The following is a 15,581-nucleotide window of genomic DNA, read 5'->3' as shown; positions in this document are numbered from 1 at the left end:
GGGAAGGGAGCATCCCGCACAGCGACAGCGACGAAGACATTGGAGGGGCGGCGGCGGCGCCGACGCGGATGACCACGGCGCCCAGACGGCGAGGCGGAGAACAAAAAACCGAGTCGAATCCGCCGCGCCATGGTCAGCATTCCGCATCAGCACCTATCCTTGACATGACTTCCACGGGCACGATCTTGTCGATCGAGTCCACGCGTGTAGAGGGATGGAGGCACCCCAGACAAGCGCGCCATCGCGCTCTCCACCGTTCGCCTGACGGTATGCCGCCCCACTCGTGAAACCCGCGAGAAGAGAGAGGGAGAGGGTGGTTGACGGAAACAAAAAGTTTTAAAGGGTGCTGATGGGCGTTATTGCCCCCTCCCCCTCCGGCTCCTCTCCGCTTCGCGATTCGTTGTCCTCCCTTCATTGATCGTTCCCTGGTGCTCAGTTCCATGTGTGCTTGGGCATGCGTGCGTGGGCGTGTCCGGATAGCTGCGTGCGAACGCGTCGCCAGCACGGCACGCGTGCACTGGAGGAAACAACATCGAATTCAGTACCGATGCATGGTAGCCCTACATGTCGCTCTCCCGCGCCACCATCCGCCTCCGCGATTCGCATGGATGTGTCAGCGCCCCGCTCGCCAACGGAAAACAAAAAGGTACGGAGGAAGTCGCGGCGGATGCGGAGAGGAGGCGCGTGCCGGCGTGCTGGCAGCGACAGCCTTTTCTCGGCCACAACGCACACGCGCCATGCGAGCACCGCGTCTGGTGTGCTTGCCCTTATGGGGAGCTCCTTGCTTTCCGTTCGTTGTGTTCTCGTTGTGTTCTGATATTCTCCCGTGCGGCCTGTGCAGGTGGGCGCAGACCTGCTCCTCGCCCTCACGCGACGCACCGCTTACGTTCCATCTACCTCAGCCTCTGTCTCCCCTGCGCGCTCCTAAACACGCACACACACAAATACACATACAAACAACATATCGGCAGTCTCATCACCTCATCCGCCCCCCCCCCCTTCATCCTCTTCCCACGCCACACACACACACACACACCGCCCCTCTCCCGCAGCCCACCCCTCTTCCGCTCTCGCACACGGACGCGCAGACGCGAAGAGCCGCACATCAAGCGACGAGTACAAGCGAAGGGGAACGAAGCGAGCGAACGTAGAAACCCGCGCACGCAGGTGCCTTTTCAGCGCCTCCTATCTCCCCCCTCCCCTCAACACACACGCACATACACACCTTCTTCACATCATTAGCTCCGCAGCCATGTCGTACCCACCGACGGAGGCGGATGTGATCAGCAACGACAGCCTCTTCTCCGACTCTGTCGAGTTCGACGCAGCGGAGAAGCCGATCGCTGCCGAGGATGTTCACGGCTTTGCTGAAGCGAAAGAGCAGCCTCTTGGGCACGACGACCGCGGCCTGCCCACAGATGATGCCGTGATGCACGCCGGTTCGCGGTACCCTGAGGAAGAGCCGGCCGGGCCGCCGCCGCCGGTAACGAATGCCTTCATGAAGCCACGCAAGACAGCGACGAAGCCGCCACGGGAGTGGGTGCCAGTGAACCTGCAGGTGCCCGAGGAAGACCAGGAGGACGAGTTCGACATTGGCACCGCTCAGAAGCCCGTGTACGAGAGCCCGGAAACCCCTGCGGCTACCGGTGGTGCTGCTGCGCCAAAGGTACGGTTCGTGAACGGCGAGCCCGACATCAGGGGCGAGGTGACGAACTGCTTCGAGGAGCCCGGGTTGCTCTACCGCATCGTTGACCGACCGAACAAGACGTGGGCCTTCTACAACGACAGCCGTTCCTTCGAAGTCCACGTTGTGTGCACGTTTGGCAAGCACAGCAAGATCACGCCGCTCGAAAACACGAAGATGACGCGTGATGAAAGCACGGGCGAGTACGTGATGGAGTTGACCGTCTACCCTGGCGAGACGGAGCCCTTCATCAAGGGCTTCGTGAACGGCTTCTCGAGCAAGCTGAGCGCGCTGCCGCTGTCGCAGGAGTACTTCCAAGCTCGCAGCGAGGCACAGAATCAGCAGGTTGTGCAGGTGGAGATGGACGCCATCCGCGCCATCGCCGGCGACGAGACGGATGCGGAGCGCATTCTGCAGATCTGCCTGGAGAACGGCCTACCCTTTGTCGACCTCTCCTTCCCGCCTGTGCAGTCGTCCATCGAGTCTGGGGCGGCGAAGCCGTTCAAGCGGCTGCCGTGGGGCCGGCCACGCATGTACGTGAAGCCGGAGCTGCACGACCAAATTCGACTCTTCCGCAACCGCATCTGCCCCGGCGAGGTCGAGCAGGGCGAGCTGGGTGACTGCTGGCTCATGTGCGCGGTAACCACGCAAGCCGAGGACCCGACAGTGGTCATGCAGATGTTCCGGCACCCGAAGGGCGCCGATTCGGCGCGGTGCGAGCGCGCTATCGGTGCGTACCGCGTGTCCTTCAACAAGAACGGTCTCTGGCGCAGTATCCTTGTGGACGACTACTTTCCTGTCATCGCCGGCGCGCCGGCCTTCGCTCACAGCCGCGACCTGTGCGAGCTGTGGCCGGCAGTTCTCGAGAAGGCGTTTGCCAAGATGCACGGCAGCTACGCTATGATCCAGTCCGGTGATCCGATGCACGCACTGACAGACATGACGGGATTCCCGGCCATGCGCATCGACGAAATGGTCGCCAAGGCGGCCGTGCACAACGGCCGCGACCTGGAGTCGCAGATGATCCAGTGGCAAAGGAAGGGCTACCAGGCCATCCTCACGACGCCCGGCAAGGCGCCGGCGATTCCGGCGGATGCGCAGAGCTCGCCGGACTTCTCCGACCAGCCCGAGATGGAGGAGGCGTTCGCCGGTACCGGCTTCCTGCCCGGCCACGCCTACTCCGTGCTGGACGTGAAGGAGTTCCAAAAGGGTCAGATCCGCCTGATATGCCTGCGCAACCCGTGGGTGCACGGCAGCGGATGGACGAGGGCGTGGGCGTGGGATGCCCTGGAGTGGCAACAGCACCGCGATATCGCCACCGCGTGCGGCTTCAGCAAGCACAAGGGCGACACTAGCATCGTCTGGATGACCTTCGAGGATGCGCTCAAGTATTTCATCGGCGGTGGTGTACTTTTCCGCGCGCCGGCAGCGCACGACGCGCGCGTGCCCATTACCTTCGCCGACTGCAAGCCCGGCGCCGTCTTTCAGGTGTCGGTGAAGGCGCCGATGGACGTCACGTTCATCTTGTCGAACATGGACCACCGCGGCATGCACGTCGACGAGGCAGGTGCGGCCGAGTCCGACCCGAACAACATAGACTACCCACCCGTGATGCTGTCGCTTGCCGCGCCGGTGCCCAAAGAGACGGACGTGTACCAGGTCGTGCAGAACTCCTCGACTGACATGACGCAGCCGTCGGACAACGCGTGGCTGTTCCTGCAGGCGCGCGAGATTGCCATGACGTGCCACCTGGAGCCGAGTGCCGCGCCGTACCTGCTCATTCCGCGCCTCATGGAGGGCGACGAGACAGTCGGCAACGGCAACGGCGGAGGCGAGGACATGCGCGATTTTGTGCATCCGATCTACTACGTCAACGACTACGTCCACCTCTTCCGGAACGCGCCAAGCGTGAAAGCGAAGGAGATTGCCGTGACCATCGGTTTCGAGGCGGATGAGGAGATCGGTGATAACATCGTCGTGGTCATGTGCAAGATAGGCGAGGGCAACGCCGTCTTTGAGAACTTTCCGAAGTTCCCGACGGACGACGTGGAGCCGCACGAGGAGGAGCTGTACTTCCAGACCAAGGAGAGCAACTGCGGCTATGCGCAGGAGAAGGCCGGCACGGCCATCTACTGAGATCGCCTCAGGCCTCTTCTCAACAAAAAGAAACATTTTCCCTATGGCTGTGCGTTAGGGATGCGTGAGAGAGAGAGAGACGAGGAAAGAGGGTGCGTGTGTGCGAGAATGCGATGAGCTTCAGCACAGCCGTCGTGTCCTTGTCAACGTCGGTTGCGTTCGGTGATGTTCGATAAAATGAGGTGGCCGACGCGACATGGCCAAAGTGATGCCAGGTATGGCGCCGTTGGAAGAGGGACGAGGAGGGAGGGAAAGAGGGAGGGTGTTGGTGTTTGAGAGGGAGTGAGTGCGACTCTTTTCTCCGGAAGCACATCACGGCTTCCGGTGCCGCTCGCTTCCTCAGGCACCCACACGCCCGCCCGCATCCTCTCTCTACCTGTCTCTCTCGCTCTCTTCCCTGGGCTCCCATCTCTTCTTTTCCAGTTGTTTGACAGCGGAGGAGTCCATCCAAACAAATCTGTGAGCATATGGGGGCGTGTGTGTGTGTGTGTGTGTCTCTTGCGTTCCACCACAGCACCCCTGCACACCAACACACGCATCCCTCATCGCTTGCAGCCCCACTGTCGCAGATGATACCGAAAGAAGGAGCGGGGGGTACTTGCCCTCTCGTGCGGTCGCTCGAGGAGTGCTGCACCGGTCCTTTTCTGCCCTCCCCCTCCCCCTCTCCATCTCCTCCCGATCGCGTAGCGACTTTCCTTCTCGAAGCTGCGTCGCTCTCTTTGTTGTTGTTCACGTTTTGGTTTCACGTATGCCGGTGCCGGTTTGTCCATACATATATACGCATATACATATATACATATATATATATATATACATATGTGTGTATATATGTGTGTATATGCGTATATATGTATCTGTGCATATGTATCTAATATATATATATATATTCCATGTACATTCTGTGTACACATCTTAGGCTTTTTGTATATGTGTATACATGGGTGTGTGTGTGTGTGTGTCAACGGTGCTGATTGGCGTGCCGTGCGTGTTTTCGTGTCTCTCTTGCTTGCCGTTGTTGTTGTTTCCAACCACCACCACCTCTGCTCTTTGTACGCTTGGGTTTGCTTCGATTCGCCCGTTGCTGAACTCCAGCTCATCCGTCCATGCCCCACCTCTCTCTCCATCTGTGTTTTTCTGCACGTCTGTCTGTGTGTACTTGGACAGAAACAAGTCGACGTGGCACTGCTCTTGTCCCTCCCCCCCCTCCCCCCAGACCCACCCCTCACTACCAACACCCACCTCAACCCTTACCACTCTCCCCCACCCACCCACGCCGCTGCCTCTCGTCAGCCTTCAACTGACGGTGGTCAGCAGGAGAAACGGCTGAGGTGAAGGATTGGTGGGGTTCGCCTAGAATGTCGTGTAGCACACATGTCGCCGCACCTATTCAATTTTTTTCGTGCTATACCAGTGTATCTACTAATTACAGATTTCAAACTCACAGGCACGTCGAGCACACGCAGACGGAACAGTGCGCCACTTGCGTCTGCTTCTGTGGAGTGCTTCGGTATGTGTGCACGTCTGTTTTGGGGGATGGGAGTAGATGGGGGTGGGTTGGTGGATGTTGCCGTCATCGCTTGCCCGCACCAGCGCCACCACCTCACACGCACACATACATACGTACATACACAACCCCATACCTGTGCCTCTCCGCCTCCCCCCTCCCACTCCACCAAGCCACCTCATGCATCACCCTTGCTAGAGCAGTAGCAGTGATTCTGATTATTCTTCAGGTTTTCATAGTCACCACATTCTGTGTTGTCCCCCGTTGTCGTTGTTTCTCTTGCGCGTGTCCTGTTATTATTTGTGTCCCTCTCTCTCCTCTCTCTCCCCCTTCGACAGTCGTGTGTCGAAGTGGACATGCGTTGGTGTTGTCTCTCTATATATATACATATGTATACATATGTGTGTGTGTGTGTCGGTGTGTGTCTCACCCTCCGACGGCAACATGACTGCCGCGATCGCCCTTTGAAGTAATCGAAGGTCGGCGTGAAACGCACGGAGCGAAGGGCACACGTGCACGCCATCACGGATAGACACAGATGCAACAGGGTGCGCACAGTACCACTGAACTTAGGTGCACGCTCTCTATGCGCTCCACGAGCAAACGAAAACAACGGAGAAGGCTTCATCAAGTATCTACGACCCTTGCGCACCTTGCATGCATGTCATGAATGTGCTCTGCTTGATATCTTGCCTCATTTCGTGGCTGTACCCCCGCTCTCTCTCGCTGTGTCACCTACCCCGCCCCACCCTTCATCCTAGGTGCTCGTGTTGTTGTTGGCGACTCCTCTTGTTTTGTTGGACTTTGACTGTGCGTATGCACGTGCCTTGATGAGCGCCACTCCGTGCGTCTCCTCGTACCCTCTTCCTCCCCCCTCCCCTCCCCTCTCCCACACCTCTCATCATGTCCTCTCCCTCACTCTCACCATCTCTCCCCATCCGCACGCCTTCCTTCACGCATCCACAGACACATGCACGCCCCCTGCCTTGCTGTGACCACTTTTGTCGAGTGGCGTCTCGGTGCCTGTCTATGTGTCTGTGTGTGTGTGTGTGTGTCTGGTATTCTGTATGTTTGTGCCTATGTGGGTATCAATGTATGCTTGCGCTTTACTCGTGTGCGTGCGTGCGTGCGTGCGTGCGTGCGTGCGTGCGTGCGTGTGCGAGTCTCCCTCTCTGTTCATCTCCTCGTTGTCTTTGTTTTTTTTTATGTTTTTGTTTGCCATATGCCTTCTTGCTGGGGAGGGGGCGGTGTTGGCGAGAGTAACGGATGGTCGCCGCCCGCTCCCATCATGCACCCTCTGTTCTCTGCTTGTTGTATCGTCGCCGCCTTCTTCACACACACACACGCACCTCTGTCGGGCTGGTTGGACGGCCCTGTGTACTTGCAGCAGGCGTAGTCTGGGCCGAGAGACACCCATCCATTATGAGAGTGTGGCGAGCAAGGAGAGATGATCTGACTCCAGGCAAACAACAGCAACAACCACAGACGAAAAAGAGCGACGATTTAGCTGCTCCTGTGCGTGCTCGCCAGTTGAGGATTGTGGGGCGGGGGGAAGGGGGCGTCTACAAGGGCGAGCAAGTCCCACGTGTGGAGGAACGTCAGTTCGATGGGCGTGCTTCTCTACGTCGTCCCCTCGACCGCCACCACCACCCCATGGTCTCTCCCGCCATGTCATAAAGACACACGTACGCACGCCTGCCCCGGTGCTCGGCGGTGCCCTTGGGCGAGTTTGCTTTGTGGTGAGTTCACGTGTCGTGATGGCGGCATCGCGGCACGGCACAACCTTGTCTCCTGTTTTGCCCCTACCGTTGCTCGCACCTCTCTCCTCCTCCCACTCTCGAGCCTCTCCCTCTCTAGGTGCTTGCTCAACATATCTGGGGTGCACCCCATATCCCTAGCCTCCTGCTTCGCCATCGATACCCCCGAGTACTGTGGCGGGTCAACCGACTTTTTCACCTCTCCCCTGTTCACCACCACCACGCAGCGTCACCTCGCGCGCAGCGCTCTCGCTCCCTCTCTCCCTCCTGCTGCTTCCACTGCTGCTGTTGTAGTTTCCGGCTTCATTGCTCAAGAAACGTGGGCGGCTCTCTCTTGAGTTCAGGGTCTGACGGCGCGCGCGCATACGAATATGTGTGCGTGTGTGTGTGTGTGTGGCTCTCATAGTACCTCCCCCTCTTGTCGTCAGCGGCCTCTGCCACTGCTGAACACATCACCTCCACATCGCCTGCTCATTGGCTGGGTTCTTTTATCCTCTCTCTGTGTGTGCGTGTCGGTGTGCACCCCTTTCCCTCCCCACGCACACACACACACACGCACATCCCTCCCGCGTGTCGCGCCGTGCTTAGGTGACCCTCGTCCTTCCGCTAAAGGAACCGGATATCGTGCCGTGTTATCGTTGCTTTACGTGTGTGTGTGTGCGTGTGTGTGTTTGTGTGTTCTGTACGGCATCGCCTCACTCTCACCACCGTCTCCGCCACCATCGCCACCGCCACACACACGCACGCACACACGAGCGCAGCAGACTCAGACGAGGCGCGCGTGTTGTGGCTGGGAGTTTGTGTGTTTTTTCATCGCTCGAAGTATTTTGCATCTGCGTCGCTATCGAGACATCACCGTCAAGAGCCATCACCGGCAGCACTGCCTCTCTGCATCCCCCCTCCGTTTCGGAGCATTCATAGAAAGGAAGGGTGTCCGGGAGCAGGCCGACGCCTTGCGTAGACGACACGCAGTCGCCGAGAGAGACGGGCTTGGGTGTCGCAGTACATCGTGGCGGAGAACGCTGCTATAGAAGCCATGGTTCCAACAAGCAGAGGAGATGGAAGACATCTGAATCGCCTCCATCCCCAGCGATATCAGCTGCAGCAGCAGCAGCTGACGTCGTCGTCTTCTATCGCAGGCTGTGAAACCTCCCACCCAGCAGCGCCAAAGACGGCGGGTGTCGAAGGCGGTCGCATCAACAGTGTTAGTGGTAGCGGTGCGCAACCGCGTCAACACTATCGACGAGCACGCTCGATCCACATCACACTTCGCAAGACGCGCTCCGGCAGTCGCCCTGTGAACGCGCAGCGCGACAGCTCGATAGGCGTGAGCCGCGACCTCGGTGCTGCCACAGGTGTCGCCGGAGGGCGGACTCCCAATACACGCCAGCGCCACGGCAGCTTCGGAAGTGCCTCGGGCGCGCTCGGCGATGCAGTGTCGCCCACCTCGACTGCGACAGTGACCGGAACCCCAACAGGCGCAGGAGGCGCAGCAGCGTCGTCGCCCTTCAAGTTCCCAGCCGTTAGCGGATGTGTCTCGCCTAAGCTCACCCCGCGCCACCACGACGACGTGGCCAACAGCAACAACAACCCGAATAGCTGTGGCTCCTCCCGGATTATGAACTCACCTAGTTACACCCCGTACATTCTCCACACGCATGGGCGCAGCGGGGACGGCACAGCAGCTGCGGCCGCCCCGGCAATGAACATGCAAACCACGGCGGCAGCGGCCACAAACGTGGGGTCCTCGTCGTCGTCCATGGTGGGTGGCGCCGGCAGCAGCAGCAGCGTCGGTCCGTCCTCAGGCAGCTGTGTGCCCACGGTGCACGGCGTTGGTTACTTCAACACTTTTGTGAAGGCGATACATCCGTCCGACATGAAGCAGGCGCTGCTGCCGCCGAACATGCGTGACCGTGCCGTGGTCCTCGACATGACACACAGCAACCAGGTAGCGGAGGCTACGGCAGCGCATCGCCGGCCCTTCTCGTCGGGTGCGAATTCACGTCGGAACAGCAGCTTCTGCGGCAATCACGGACGTGTGCACCACCATCCCTCCGTGTCCAGGGCGCAGGCCGTCTCGCAGCGGAGTTACGCAAGCGGCTCCAACGGCGGCCTGCGCAGCAGCAGCAGCATGAGCGGCTTCCACACTGCTGCCGGCATCTATAACGGCAAGAACAGCAACCACCACCACGCAGCCGCGACGCATGGCGTCAATGACTGTGCGCTTCCATATCCGGAAAGCGCCTCGGCTGCGCCGCATCCGCAACCGCACCAACAGCAGCAGCCGGGCCATCCGCCGTCGCCCGCGTGGCGGGGTCACCTCTCCAGTATGCCGACTGTGAACCTCGGCACCTCGCCTCGCCTTTTACCGTCTGCAGTGCCCGCCGCCGCGTCTGACCAGGAGGATCAACACCGCCGTCACTATCGCGCGCGCAGCTACACGGTGGGGGGCCGGGTTAGCAGCAGCCGCAGCGGCGGCGGTGCCATGGTCGCTGCCACCGCTGCGGACGCCACGACACCAAGTGCTAGCGGCAGCGTTGGCTACGTGGACAGCGCCACCTCGCCCAGCCCGAACCGCTCCGTCTCTCTCGCCTCCTCCAGCCCTGCTGCTGCAGCGCCGGTATTCGGCGCCGTGGCGACGACGGCAGCAGGGCAGTGCTCCCGCACCTCCACCTTGATCCGTCACCCCAGCGTGAGCAGGGCGGGGTCCTCGGTGGAGACAACGATGACGGCCATCACGGCCACCTTGCCGCCAGCGCCGCCCCTGCCAGCGTACGCGGAGAGCAGAGCCTCCTCTGCCGTCACAGGCACGATGACGCCGCGGACGCCGCGACCAGCCAACGCCGCAATAGAAGCAGCGGCAGCGGGGGTCAGCAGTGCGCGACGGGGCACCCGCCTCATCGAACACCCGAGCCACGGCGCCTTCTCCGGGCACCAGCGGAGCGTATCTTCAGATATTGTGAACGGTCTCGACGACTCTGTCGACAGCGTGCGATGCGGCAGTTTGCCGAGCGCGTCGAACACGTCGGCGGCTAACATGATGGGCAGCGCGAGCGGCACGTCGGACTGCTATAACTACGGGAGTGCCACGGCGGCTAGTCGGCACGGTGGCACGGCGGTCTTTGCCGCCTCTCACCGATACGCTAGAGACAGCGTGGCGAGCGAGGATAAGGCAGACGACGAGGGCCGCCGTCATCGCGGTCCGCTCCGTCGCTACAGCACAACACTCACGAACACAACGACGGAAGACGAGGACGAGCCGCAGCAGCAGCTGGCTCAACCGTCAACCCTTGAGCTGCTCCGCGGTAATCACTTGAGACGGGAGAGCGGTGCTTGTGCTGGCGGCGGCAACGTCAATGTTGCTGTAGTGCTGAGTCGCGCGCGCGCCGCCCGCACGAGTGCGACAGGAGCGGCGGTCGCCGGTTCCACCAACCGCGATGGCTCACCGACGACCGCCATTGAGCGCTGGCGTGCGCAGGAGCAGCAAAGAAAGAGGGACGAAGAGCGGAAACAACAACAGCAGCGGCAGCGGCTAAGCGCACGGCAGTGGCGTGAGGCCTTTCACAGGCTCCAAGAGAAGCGCGTGCAGTGGCGCATGCGCGGCTACATTGGACGCGGCACCTCTGGCGTGGTATACGAGGGTGTCCTGGAAGACCGCAAGCAGACCCCGGTGGCAGTGAAGGTGCTAGAGGTCGGCGTTCCCATACCGGTCGACCTCGACACCTCTGGCGATGACGGCGACGGCCAGAGCAGCAGGCAGGCTCGGTACACTGAAAATAGCGGCACCCCCACAAGCGCTGCTGCTGCCGCTGCCGCGGATGCAGCGTACATGTCGCCCTCCCAGCAGGAGGCGCTCCTCGTGCTTCTACGCGAGGTGGAGATGATGGAGAAGCTGCACCACGAGAACATCGTCACGTGCCTGCGCTGCCAGGTCACGCCAGTGCAGGACCGATACTTGGAACTACACCAGCAGCAACAGCAGCAGTGCCGTGACGGTGGCAGCACCAATGGCAAGGGCCTCTCTGGCGCGGCGGCAGCTGGGAGAGACAGCGAAAGGGTCGGTGAGCGGCGGTACGACAGCGCCGGTCGTCACTATGTCGACAACGGCAAAGCCGCCGTCTGCGACGGCGCTTTCTCCGCAAGCCAGTCGCCGCAGCGCAACGCCGCTGCCCGCATTCCTGTCCAGGTGGAGATCGTGATGGAGTTGTGCAACCGCGGCACCATCTCCAGCGTCGTTCGCCGGTCGCCTGGCGGTCAGCTGCCAGTGAGGGTGGCTCGACGCTACCTGCGCGATGTGCTCAAAGGCCTCGCCTACCTGCACCGCAACAACTTTATTCACCGGGATGTGAAGGGCGATAATGTCCTCATCAGCGCAGACGATGTAGCGAAGTTGGCGGACTTTGGGTGCTCGCGGCGCATCGTGTTGACGAACAACGTCCACGGCACCGCTGACAGCGAGGGGACCACCAGCAGCATCGCCACCACACGCACCGCCGCGACAGACTCGCGCTTCACGACCATGGCGGAATATCAGTGGTTCGACACCACCGGCGTGGCGCAGACGATGGTCGGCACCCCCATGTTCATGGCACCGGAGATCATTCAGGCCTCGGGGCCGCCGTGCATGGCGACGCCAACAGCGAGCTCTCTAGCGTCTTCGAGCGGTGAAGGCAACGATGGCGGGCACGGGAGCAGCAGAAAGGCTACGTCACCGCCAGCACCGGTCGGCTACACCGCCTCGGCAGACATCTGGTCCTTTGGATGCCTCGTTCTCGAAGTCTTTGGCCGCACACCGTGGCCAACGTCGGGGAGCAACGCCTACCACCTCATGAAGCAGATCGAGCAGTCGGTTGCCGACCTCCCGCCTGGGGTGCCAGATGGCACACCGGCGGAGCTGCTGGGCCTGCTGCGCTGCTGCTTTCACCGTGACCCGCACCGTCGCAGTACGGCCCGTGCACTGCTCCGTGCACCGTGGATGACGTGCAAGGACGAGGAGCTGGAGGAGATGCCACCACGCAGACGCTATTAGAGGTGGCTACTGGGTTGCTCTTGCTACAAGTCGGCGACATGCATCAACTCACGCAGTACAGCCTGCGCATTCGTGTTGAGAGGTGGAAGGAGCGGGCGTGTTGCGACACCTCGTAGTTGGCGATATCGATGTGTGCACTGGTGGTGTCCTCTCCGTACCCCATAGCGTTTTCTTTCTTTTTTTATTATTCTTTGCGGGAGGACGGCTCTCCTCCCCCTCTCCCTCTCCCTCTCCGGCGCTGCCGCTCACACGCTCAAGGGCATGCTTTCTGTGAAAGATGTGTGTGTGCGTGTGTGCGTGCGTGTCTGACGTGGTGGTGATGGGAGGTTGGTAGATGTCCCCCTCTTGTGTGTGTTGTTATCATTGTCGTCGCTGCTGCTCTATTTCGGCTTGCTCGTAGACTTTGCGTTCTTACGGAGCCTCTAAAAGGAACAAACTCTTCTGCGTTGCTTGTCTGCGTGCATGCGTGCGTACGTGCGCGCGTTTCCCCATCCATCCTGCGCTGCATTCCTCTCTCCAATGATTTCCACCAACCCCCCATCCCCTCCCCTCCCTTCCCTTTCCTTTGTTTTTCTGCTAAACCGACACACGCACACACAAGCCCGTACACCAGAGCCACGCTGTGCTTCACCGTGAGCCTGCGCATTCATCACCCTCGTTCGTCTGCCTTGCCGAACATGTTGCCTGGAACGCAGCCCCTTGCATGACAGAGGAGGAGGTGTGAAGGAATATGGCGCTGCTGCCGTCGCCGATGCATCGTTGATGCGTGTCTGTGTGTGTGTGTGTGTGTGTGTTTATGTTGCTGTTGTCATTTTTATTTTCTTCGCCCCATCGTAGCGGTGTGTGGCAGTGCGTGCAACCGACGGTGCTGCTGAGCGCCACTGTGTTCGAGTTTCGCCGTCCGCCCGCCTCAATCTCACGCCGGCTCTCTGCGCCTTTTCGTTATGTGCTTGATCGTCCTCACGCTCATGTGGAGATCGTCAGTTGCGATGATGATGTGCCGTGGCGAGGGCGGTTTTGGCTCACAAAGCCCTCTCCCTCTCTCTCATGCTTTCACGGTCTCCCGTCTTTCTTGTTTCCCTCCCCCCCCCCCCAATTCTATGCTCCGCTCACCTTGTTTCTGCCTGTGTGTGTATGTGTGTATGTGTGTGTGTGTGTGAGCGTGCGCGTGCACTTCTCGCGTGCTCCGCATCTGTCTGTCCCTCTCGGGATACGATATAATGCATGCGTCGTTGATGACCCGTTCAGTCGTCCCCTTTTCAGGAGGCGTCGGGGAGGCGATCATCATCATCCCGCTTCTTCTGTTTTCATCATCGTGAGCATCTCGCTACCTCATCATTCTTGCTCGCATGCTGATCCCCTGCGTGTGCGTGTGTCTGTGCCTCTGAGTGTTGTTGCTGTTAATGTTGCGTGTGTCGATGTCGGAGCGATAGGGAGATGGAGGGCTCTGTATCCTTCCGCCGTCACGGACAACACCGCCCTAGTGTTTGTTGTTCTTTCTCGGCTACCCTCTCTTGCTTTCTGAAGTACCCACTTTCTCTAACCTCGCGGCTTGCGTGGGCCTGCCTGTCGTCCTGCCTTCATTCGTTAGCGCACTGCTGCCGTCATGTCCATCTCGCCTCTCCATATCTATATATAGATATCGGTTCATGTGCGCCTGCGTGTTTGAGTGAAGCGAAAGTTGTGCTGGCAACGCACTTGGCCACAGCAAGACACCCTACTGGCATCACCGCAGATGCAGTGTGTGTGTGTGAGCGACGCACACACGTGCGTCCGCGAGCCGCTTCTTCCCTTCGTCCTCCCATCCTTTCTGGCGTTGCGTTTTCTTTTACGTGCACCGTCTGTCGAGCGTTGCAGTGGAAGGGGGTTGCAGGACAGCACGCAAGTCGCCGTCGGTGGTGGTGCTAACAAGACCGGCAGCCCCAGCTCGGAAGATGATGCGCCCATGAGTATGTTGATATGACGCGATACTTCGTTTGAAAACGAAAACGATACTCGTACGAGCACGGCGTGAAGGTATGTGGAATGGAGCGGGGAGAGCACTGCCGTACAACTCCCCCCCCCCTGCGGCTTGTCTGCGCATAGACATACGCCGTCCTCGCTCTGCCCTGCCCTGGCCCCCTCTCTGCGCCTCCATACACGAAACCGTCCGCTCACTTGCACAAGAGTTTGTGGGGCACATGTGCGCGCGAGATGATTGTTAGAAAGAGGTGTGCCGGGGGCAGGTTGGGAGAGGGGAGTAAGCGAGAGATGGATCTCTCATCGCTCTCCGATCTCTCGCCACACGTGCCGCATCGAACTTCTACATGTGCGTGTGCGTGTGCTTCCGCTGCGGTGAGAGACTCTCGGACTCTTCCTCTCTGCCACGTCGAACTCCTCATCATCTCTCTTCTCTTCCCACTTCGTCTCCTCTGCATCCACTTGCTGTCCATCTGTCTGAGTGCCTCTGTGTATCGACGTGTGTGTGTGTCTGTGGAGGGGCGCGATCGACCTGCTTCTCGTCGGCGGTGCCGCTCTTGATCATTTCGAGTCCAAAAACGAAAAGTCAAGCCACGAAAAGCGGAGAAGCAACGGTGGTGTCACGGCTGCGTCTCTGCTGTGCCTTTATTGAGCCCCCCCCCGCCGCGCCATCCACGTTGCAACGAGCACGACAACACACAGCAAAAGGGAAGGAGTAGCGACAGCCCGACGTAGAAGCTGGCAGCTCAGCTCCGCCGTCAGTGCGAGCCCGCTCTCCCCCCCCTCCTCCTCCTCCACCCCCTCCCGACTCGCGCGTTGACTTTTCTACCGTACGTGTGCGCCGCCCCGCTTGCGGATTATTCCTTTCTTCTTTTTTTGTGGGGGTGGCTCCTCCCGCTATTCCTTGGTTGTCTACACGCGTCAATCTGCCGGTGTGTCTGTTGTCGCCCTGCCTGCAAGGGCGTGCGTGCGTCATCCGTTCCCATCTGTGCCGCGTGCAGCACACGCTTGCCCGCACGCAGTTGGGCGAGGGGGGACAAGGGCCAGGGCATACACATATACAACTAAAGGTGAAGACGGTCCATCCTATCGACCACATTCTCCGTTACCGTTACACAGGCACCCTCACACGCACGTGCGCAAGCAGCTGCGCTCCGTGGCCGCACGACGTCAAGCAAGCAAAGGCACACGGAGAGGGGAAAAGGGTGCGGGGCAGAGTGTGTAACACGCAAGCAGGCGTGCGTGCACCGCTGCGGCGCCACCCGTTCGGTGGGCCGCTCTTTCTCTCTATTAAGTGTAACGTCTCTGTCTTCAGGCTCGCTTTTCTTCGCTACCACTGTTGTTGTCGTGGCTCGCCTCCATCAACTTGTTCCCGTGTAGTCTCTCTCCTCCGCCCCCCCCATCCCTCTGCCTGCCTGCGTCTCTTGCGGTTTTCCTTCATCATCGCTGTCGCGCCTACGCCACCACCGCGTCAACGGACCCACCCAGCCGCCACTCCAACCAGCAGGGTGA

At 60.2% G+C, this 15,581-nt stretch overlaps 2 protein-coding genes across 2 annotated transcripts; both read left to right on the top strand.

Annotated features, from left to right (window-relative positions):
• Positions 1-1,252: 1,252 nt before the first annotated feature.
• LDBPK_040430 (calpain-like cysteine peptidase, putative) lies at positions 1,253-3,820 on the top strand (the record flags this gene model as incomplete). Its single annotated transcript, XM_003858058.1, has 1 exon — positions 1,253-3,820. The coding sequence occupies one exon, from the start codon at positions 1,253-1,255 to the stop codon at positions 3,818-3,820; it is 2,568 nt and encodes an 855-aa protein (XP_003858106.1).
• A 4,879-nt stretch (positions 3,821-8,699) lies between these two features.
• Positions 8,700-12,110, top strand: LDBPK_040420 (serine/threonine protein kinase-like protein; the record flags this gene model as incomplete). Its single annotated transcript, XM_003858057.1, has 1 exon — positions 8,700-12,110. One exon carries the CDS (start codon positions 8,700-8,702, stop codon positions 12,108-12,110), a length of 3,411 nt encoding a protein of 1,136 aa, XP_003858105.1.
• Positions 12,111-15,581: the final 3,471 nt, after the last annotated feature.

The sequence above is a fragment of the Leishmania donovani genome, chromosome 4 (genome assembly GCF_000227135.1).
Source record: "Leishmania donovani BPK282A1 complete genome, chromosome 4".
Taxonomy (NCBI): Eukaryota; Euglenozoa; class Kinetoplastea; order Trypanosomatida; family Trypanosomatidae; genus Leishmania; species Leishmania donovani.
The sequence above is the reverse complement of the archived record's forward strand: the minus strand, read 5'-3'. Positions and strand labels throughout refer to the sequence as shown.